This window comes from Phalaenopsis equestris, unplaced genomic scaffold (assembly GCF_001263595.1).
Source record: "Phalaenopsis equestris unplaced genomic scaffold, ASM126359v1 Scaffold000893, whole genome shotgun sequence".
Taxonomy (NCBI): Eukaryota; Viridiplantae; Streptophyta; class Magnoliopsida; order Asparagales; family Orchidaceae; genus Phalaenopsis; species Phalaenopsis equestris.
In genome coordinates this window covers 1-9,319 of record NW_018165332.1, presented here as the reverse complement: position 1 = coordinate 9,319, position 9,319 = coordinate 1, and the positions used below count along the sequence as shown (strand labels likewise).

General features: G+C 36.5%; 1 protein-coding gene across 2 annotated transcripts in view; it reads left to right on the top strand.

Annotated features, from left to right (window-relative positions):
- LOC110032238 (probable solanesyl-diphosphate synthase 3, chloroplastic) overlaps positions 1 to 7,959 on the top strand; it is a 55,556-nt gene extending 47,597 nt beyond the window's left edge. For both annotated transcript variants that reach the window (XM_020735803.1, XM_020735802.1), the window contains exons 5-6: positions 1,344 to 1,471; positions 7,288 to 7,959. In XM_020735803.1, coding sequence (XP_020591462.1) covers positions 1,344 to 1,471; positions 7,288 to 7,836 — 677 coding nt within the window. In that variant the 3' untranslated portion in view covers positions 7,837 to 7,959. The remainder of the gene's footprint in view (positions 1 to 1,343; positions 1,472 to 7,287) is intronic.
- Positions 7,960 to 9,319: the final 1,360 nt, after the last annotated feature.

Here is a 9,319-nt window from a genome sequence, read left to right as displayed (position 1 = left end):
TTTGGCCACTAGAGGAATTTTTTTATTAAGTTTTGATGGCGACTCTAGAAAAGATATTAGTCAATGAATGAAAAAATTGCAATAATATTGATTTGTCACATCGAGGGACCTACCAATAAACAAAACCAATGTCCAAGGAAGCTTGAGTATTTCAAAAGGTCTTTAGCTTAACCACATTATCATGTCCAGTGACATCTATAATTGGAGGATATGTAGACTACAGCAATAAGCAAACCACAAGGTCAAGGATGAGAGTGGTGAGTTCCCATACAGAATATTTCTATTTTACTTTATTTGAATTACTGAACCATACTGATCTAGTATGCTCCTTTACCAAGTCTGCATATTTTTAGCCTTTTCTTGTAGCACAATTATGCTTTTGATGCTTTAGTTAACCAAAATATGCATGCTAAATATTTCTTTTTAGAAATAAATTGAAATCAGCAAATGTGTTAAAATAATTAGTAATTCAATGGTGAACCTGAAAAGAATCTCAATAAAAGATTATGAGGATTATAGGATGTACACTAAGCTTGCAAATTATTATATTAAGAATTGATATTACTCATATCTTCCATCATGAGGATTAGATAATGTACTCTGATGCTTGCAAATTACTATGTTAAGAATTTATATTACTCGTATCTTCCATCAAAATACTAATTATCTTGTATTATATTATATAAGAATCATTTTTTTCATTGAAGTGCATTGGTAGCTACCACTAGGGATGCTTTTGAAAACCCATGCTTCTACCAAAATTTGGAAGTCTAAATTTAAGTTGAATTTGTTGGAAGCTACTGATTTTACAGTAATTTCTATCATGATTCCTTCTAGATTCTTAGAAACTTGTGCATTCTCATTTCAAGTAGGGTTAAATCTCAAATTAGTCCCTTCTATTCATATGTAGTCAATTAAGTCTCAAGAGTATCACATTTTTTCAATGTTATCCCCCAATTAAATAAAATTGATCCAAAATGATCCCTTAAAACTAAATTGGGTTTAATTTTCAAAATAAATTTTATATCACAATTTCTGCGTGATGGACAATATTTATCATTTTTTTTGGGTCAAGAGACTAAATTGTAGAAATGCAATACCATGGGACTAAAATGACCATGTTCCGAAAGTACATCATGCTTGAAAATTAATATAATTCAGAGAACTCACAACCATCCCCACGACACTTATTATATTCGTGCTCTTTTTTAATCCATCTCATAACAGGTACCATCCACCAAAATTCTTACTGCTGAGAAACTCTCTGCATCTCAGAATAACCTATCTCTATTAGTTAGTCCTTGCAATACTGTGAGAGTTGAATAATTAATCATTACTTGCAGGAAAGAAAACAATTCACCAAATCTATGGGAGTCGTGTGGCTGTTCTAGCAGGTGACTTCATGTTTGCTCATTCTTCTTGGTACCTTGCCAACCTCGAGAACCTAGATGTCATCAAACTCATTAGTCAAGTATGTTTTCCTAATCATAATTTCTTGGAATATTTACATACTGTCAACTTTGAGAATGGAATCACTGAATTTCAGTGCTAGGGAAAGGTTTATAAATACATATTATAAGATATAAATAAAATGAAAGAAATAAAATAAAAAATACATGAATATGAAAACAGAGAAATAAGAAAAGCAAATAAATTCTAATAAATAGAATCTCATAATAATTGAATTAATAATTAGCCTAATAATTAGGCTAATAATTAATTCTAATACCCCCTCAAGTTAAAGCATAGATGTCCATATTGTTCAATTTGGATTTGAAGTCGTCAAACAATGACCGACGCATATTCTTGGTAAATATGTCTACTAATTGATCAGTAGATGGTATAAATGGAATGCAAATCTCCCCTAAATCGAACTTCTTCCTGATGAAGTGCATATCGATCTCTACATGTTTGGTTTGATCACGCTGAACCAGATTATAGGCAATGCTAGTGGCGGCTTTATTATCACAGAATAGCCGAAGAGAAGCAGAGAACGCCATACGCAATTCACAGAGCATAATGCGTAACCATAGAACTTCATAAATATCCAAGGACATGAAACGAAACTCAGCTTCAGCACTACTTCGGGCTACAACTGATTGTTTTTTGTTTTTCCATGTGACGGGATTTCTCCATATGAATGAGCAATATCTTGAAATGGATCGTTGGTTATGGACGGACCCGACTCAATCTGTGTCTGTATAAACAACAATAAAACGAGAGGTATGGCGCGAGAAACACAAACCTGAGGTCAGTGTGCCTTTTAAACAGTGAAGGATTCGGTGGACAACATGAAGATGGTACTCATAGGGATCATGCATAAACTAATTTACAATACCTACTGTGTGGCCAATATCAAGGCGAGTATGGTTGAGGTAAATGAGTTTTCCCACAAGTTGTTCGTAGTGAGTCTTATTCATCGGAACTGTATTGGTAACATCAACAAATTGTTCATTAGGACCCTTAAGGACACCCACATTTGCATATGAGAAGATTGTTCTCAGTCAAAAGATCAAGTACATATTTGTGCTGAGACAGACAAATATCCCGAGATGACCTAGCAATTTCTATGCCTAAGAAGTGTCGGAGTGATCTCAAGTCCATTTCAAAAGAAGCAGCAAGAACGCCTTTCAGAGATTTCAATTATGGTAGATCATCATCTGTGAGCACAACATGATCTACATAAACGATAAGGACAACAATTTGGCCACTAGAGGAATGCTGAAAGAAGAAGGTGTGATGAGATTGGGTTTGAGAAAAATCATGACCCATTGCCACTTTTGAGAACCTGTCGAATCAGGCCCTTGGGGACTGCTTCAGTCTGTAGATAGACTTCCGCAGTCGACACACTTGTCCCCAGGGGAAAGTATAATCAATGTCTAGTGGGAGGCACATGTACACCTCCTTTGTATAATCCTCATTCAAGAAAACATTTTTGATATCCAGCTGGAGCAATGGTCAATCTAAATTCACAACAAGAGAAAGTAGGACCTGAATGGTTTTTAATTTAGCAATTGGACCAAATATCTCATCATAATCAACTTCGTATGTTTGTGAGTAATTTTTGGCGTCTAATCGTGCCTTGTTGCATTCCAAGGATCCATCTGTGTTAAACTTAGTGCTAAAAATCCAACGACACCTCACAGTTTTCTTATCTGGAGGAAGATCTACAACATTCTATGTATGATTCCTCTGAAGGGTATTCATCTCATCCATTACTACAACTTTCCAGGAGAGATCAGCTAATTCTTCTTCAATAGTGGATGAGAGGTGGTGATCCGTCAGGATAGTAGAAAATACTTTGTATGTCGGCAATACACTCTGAAAAGTGATATTTTTTTATGGAATAAACAGAGCTTGTCTGATTACATACCTCAAGCAGAGTACTTCCTCATTCTGTGTGATACAAGTTTTGAGGATCTCTCAAGGTGGATTCCAGGTCCTATAAAGAGGTAGCGGGCTCCAGAGCAGGAACATGAGCACGCTGAGTTTAGACACGGAGAATGGGAGGAGGTTCAAATTGTCTGGTAGGTGGCAGATCCTGAGGGATGAGGGCCTCCTTGAAAAGTGGTAGGAGAAATATGCGCAGGAGTTGGGAAAGCAGCAGTATCCAAAAAATCAAGCTCCCTGTCACTTTAGATAGTGACAAGAAAGTAGGGAACACTTTCAAAAAAAGAGACATTGACACTTATATAGAGTTTATTTGTAGTAGGATCAAGACATTGATAACCTCTTTTGAGTGGTTGAATATCCGAGGAAGACACATTTTATAGATGTGGGATCAAGCTTACTACGATTAGGGGTAGTGTTTCGAACAAAGGTCGTGCAAAAAAAAAATTTAGTTCAAGAGTGGTGAAGAACCTATTGGTAGGGAAAAAAGACCTCAAGATGGCTAATGGAGTTTTGAAGTTATGAATTTTTTTCGGGATTCTATTAATAAGGTAGGTGACGATAAGCACATCATCATTCTAAAAACGTGTCGGGACATTAGATTTAAATATAATGGAGTGAACAACTTCGAGAAGGTGTCGGGTTTTTTCTCTTAGCTATTTCATTTTGTTGAGAAGTGTTCATACATGAGCTATGATGAAGGATACCCTTATTTATCAAGAACTCGCCTAAAATAGATTTAAAAAATTCATTACTCATTGTCGGTTCAAAAGACTTGAATTGAAGTTTTAAATTTGGTCAAAATGAAGTAATAAAAGTTTTTTAAGGGGACAACATCTTCAGATTTATCTTTTATGATATAAACCAACGTCATTAGAGTGTGGTCATCAATTAAGGTAAAAAACCACCGTTTATTGGTGTAATCGAGAGTGTGAGAGGGTCCCCATAAATTACTGTGAATAAGAGAAAAATGAGTGAAAGGTATGTAGGCATGGGATGGGTAAGGAACACAATGATGTTTAGCCAATTGAAAATTTTCACATTTGAAGTTAACAAAATTCTTATTAGTAAACATTAATAGATACAAATGTTTTAAATATTGAAAGCTGGGGTGACTCAAACGATAATGCAACAACATAATAGGACATTCGGTGGATCGAGAAACACTATAACTCCTGGTAAAAATGTCATCCGTGTTTTTCTCTTGGAAGAAGTAAAGCCCAACTACTAGTTTAGCAGTTCGAATCATCCACTCAAACGACGATCCTGAAAGAGACAAATATCAAGAGAAAAATGAGCAGTGCAAACAAGTCATATGTTAGTTTACTAACAGATAACAGGTTACGCTTCAACATAGGTACATGTAACATTGATTCCAGGGTCAGACTGGTTGTCAACATAATCGATCCTTTACCGCAATAAAGTTATAAGAGTCATCAGCAGTTTTAACTATATCATTTGCAGAGCATGGATAATATGTTGAGAAAGCTTGAGAGCACCTACTCATGTGATTTGTGGCACTTAAATCAGTGATCCATAGACTAGAAAAAGAAATGAAAGCCATAGGAGTGATACCTTGACGAATGTGGGAGGTTGACGGGCTAGAAGTGAACTGAGTGGATCTGAGTAGTTTGATTAAATGTTTCATCTAACTTTTAAGAGAGTTTGATAACTCCGAAGTGTTCAGAGTGGGAGTTGGATGTACTGTAGTATATTTAGATGATTTAGGGAGACCTTTGGCAGTGGAAGTTTTGGCTGAAGGTTTGTGTGTTGGTTTCCCATGGAGTTTCCAATATGTATCTCGAGTGTGGTTAGGTTTGAGTGGAGAAAGGTTTGATGAGTGTTGAGTATTGTTATTGGCTAAGGCAGATGATTCAACTAAAGAGAATGATCTGAGCATGATGATTTTTCAACTCTCTTCACGTCGAATTTCTGTGAATGTAGTACAAATGGAAGGGGATGCCGACCAAGTATACGGCCTGAGACTTCATCAAGGTCTTTGTTAAGGCCTGCCATAAATCGGAACATGTGATCTTTTTCTATAATTTTTTGAAAAGGGAAAGAGCTGTCGGATATTCTCACGTGAGTCATAATAGAGATCACATTCCATCTATAAGGCCACTAAATCATTGTAGTACTAGGTCACTGTCCTTGATTCTTGTTTCGTCTCTTGGATCCTTTTGAAAACCTCAGAGTTGGCTAGAGTTCCCTACATCTGCAGTCCATAAGGCACTGACAGAAGGAAGAAACATATACGAATAACCAATCGTAGTCTCCATATAGTTAATCAACCATGACATGACCATAGAATTCTCCGCCTCCTACGCAGGTTAGTTTTAGGAGGTTCACGAATCATTCCATGAGAGCTGAATTTTTTGCAAAGATATGGCTTGGGAACATTGGAGAAAATTAAATCCGTTCAGTTTATGAGTGGTGAATAAGAAGATCATGTGGTTTTTCGGTCCTCCGGTCTGCGGAGGAATTGAGATCGTTGTTGATCCTCCAGTGAACTCAAGTACATCGTCGATAGAATTTTCGGTGGTGGGAGAGTCTGTCGTGGTTCCAACTGAGTCAAATGTGATGTTGGGTTGTCGATACATAGGAATATCTTGTTGGTTGGACAGAGGTGGAACTTGATGCTGAAACAACCCTCAAAGCAGTGGCCGGGAAAGATAGGGTCGGTTGGAGACATATCAGGTCTGCGGTAAGGGTTCCCAATGGCTGGAACCTACCACCAGCAGGTCAAGTGGCTGCTCTGGAGATGGATTTAGCCGGCGACTACATTTCTGGCCACCGAAACCTACCGCTAGCAAATCAAGCGGCAGCTTTGGAGACAATCTGGCCAGCGACAAGGGGTTCCGGCGACTAGGACATACCGTCAGTTAGTCAAGCCGCGGGTCTGGCTGTTGGAGGCGTGTTTCAGCCAGCGGCAGGGAGAGAAATATCATACAATCAGAATTTTAATGCGGGAAACTAGGGTTTCGATCTTTGATACCAAGTTAATTTTGAGAATCACTAAATTTCTTAATTTAGCGGCAGCTTTGGAGACAATCTGGCCAGCGACAAGTGGTTCCGGCGACTAGAACATACCGTCAATTAGTCAAGCCGCGGGTCTGGCAGATGGAGGCGTGGTTCGGCCAGCAGCAGCGAGAGATATATCATACAATCAGAATTTTGATGCGGGAAACTAGGGTTTCCATCTTTGATACCAAGTTAATTTTGAGAATCACTATATTTCATTAATAGGAGAAGGGTTATAAATACATTTTACAAGATATAACTAAAAGGGAAGAAATAAAATCAGAAATACATAAATATGGAAACGGAGAAATAAGGAAAGCAAATAAAATCTAATAAATAGAATCTCATAATAGTTGAATTAATAATTAGCTTAATTATTAGGCTAATAATTAATTCCAATACATACATACTACTTAATTTCAATACATTTACATGTCACACACCTAAGCTTCAATTTTTAAATATATACCACCTTCTCTATGCATGAAAATGTGCGGTTCACTTTTTAAAAGTTAAAATGATAGTACTTTTATGTGATTTTAAAGTTTAGGTGTTGGACCTGTAAAGAGTAAAGTGTCAAAATATCCCCTCGAGTCTATAAAAATGTCAAATTAATCCTCAAAGTCTTTTGGTATGTGTTGAAATAATCTCCAAGGATGATTAATTCAACCCTCATTAAAATAGTTTGGGGACTAAATTGACATCTTTATAGACATTGGGACTAAAATGACTCCTTGCAAAGAGTTAGTTAGGGGACAGTTGGATACTTTTCTCGATGCATGCATGCATATGAATTGATTGGTATGTATGTAAGCATCACTAATTTCTATTTTCATAAACCACAACCTTGTCTAAAATAACAAACATTCCTCCCAGGTCATCAAAGACTTCGCCAGCGGCGAAATAAAACAGGCCTCGAGTCTCTTCGACTGTGACATCTCTCTTGAAGACTACCTGCTCAAAAGCTACTATAAAACCGCATCTCTAGTTGCGGCAAGCACGAAATCCGCAGCCATATTCAGTGGAGTCAGCAGCAGCATTTGTGAGCAGATGTATGAATATGGCAAGAACCTGGGCTTATCCTTCCAGGTCGTGGACGACATTCTAGACTTCACCCAATCGTCGGAGCAGCTCGGCAAGCCGGCGGCCAGCGACCTTGCAAAGGGTAACCTTACTGCTCCAGTAATATTTGCTTTAGAAAAGGAGCCCAAACTCAGAGACATTATTGATTCTGAGTTCAGTGAGGAAGGCTCTTTGGAGGCTGCCATTGAAATGGTACTGAAATCAGGAGGGGTAGATAGAGCCCAGGCTCTTGCCAAGGAGAAAGCTGAATTGGCCTTTCAGAACCTTAGTTGTCTTCCACACAGCCATTACAGATCTTCCTTGGAAGGAATTGTCAAATACAACCTTGAAAGGATAGATTAGCAATATGTCTTTTGTTGAAATGAGTAGAAGCAGTAGTGGTTGATTAATGAAGTGTAAAATTGATATTCTATTGGTATAGAAAATAATGAATGGGACATGCAAAATAACACACAGAGAGTTCAATATTTCACTGCAGCTTCAGTCTTTGTGCAGGTGGAAGATTTTAGACTTGTATTTAAATTGTCAATTTCAATTCTTTTTAGAGGGATTTACATATATCTAAATTTTGGTATTTGCTTCTATAATACAATTTTGATTTCACATCAATTAACATTAAATTTTATAATATAAAATTTATGTTTTCATATATATGTTTTGATGTAATTGTGATACCACAGTGTTATATAAGTAAATATTAATTTTTTTAGTGGTAGGTGTGTAAATTTATAAAGCTTTTGTGGCAAATACTTAAATTTCCCTTCTTTGTTGAATGTTTTATTGAGGTTTTTTTTCTCAGGTTAATATGAAAAAATATTGCATTAGGATTCCACACGTAGAGTTACGTGCGGAGTCTAATGGAGGCTAAGTAAATCACACCACGTTGAGGTAACAAAAAAAAAAATCGGCCCGATAACACGGGGAATATTTCTCCTGTGTTATTTTGTGTTATTGTATGTTATTCAGGTGTTATTGTGTAGAAGATTTCTGGTGTTATAATAACACAATAACACATCAGTAACACTTGAATAACACACAAAAATACTTGAATAACACATAATAACGTCTGAAAAACACGGGAAGAATATTCCCTTGTGCTATTGGACAAATTTTATTATTTTTTTTCTGTCACCGCAATGTGGTTTGATTTCATTGAACTCCGCACTTAACTCTATGTACCAAGTCCTGATGCAATAATTTCTCGATTAATTTAGATGTATTCTCACCGCATGTCAAAATGCTCCATTCATGGATTAGCTTTATTATCTTTTTATTACAATTTCATGATGATTAAGACATCTTGAATTATTGGATTCAAATCATGGCAAGCGGATTTGAAATGCATCTACATGGATACCACTCAATTCCCATGTATTTACATATGTAACCTCCAAACTTCATTTTTTAAAGTACAAGCCACCTTACCTATGCATAACAAGGTGTATTTCACTTTTTAAGGTTATAAAATGGTCTTTTTTATGTGATGCGATAGATTTGGGTGATATTAGTGTAAAAAGTAAAATTTAAATGTTAGGTATATATGTAAAAACATATGATACGGTGGTATGTATATAAATGCACCCTTCCAATATTGATATCTAAAATTGAACTAGTAAATCAAGCATCTTTTCTTAATAAAGTAATCCAACCATATAATTCAAGACATGCAATTAGCCATAGAATAAACATTATAACCGACCACAAGACTATTTTAACAAGGCCCTTCTTTTTCTTTACCCATCCACTACTTTATTTTCTTCCCTTTTCTCACCATTACTCAAGTCTTTAAAGAACTCCTCTCTCTCTCTCTCTCTCTCTCTCTCTC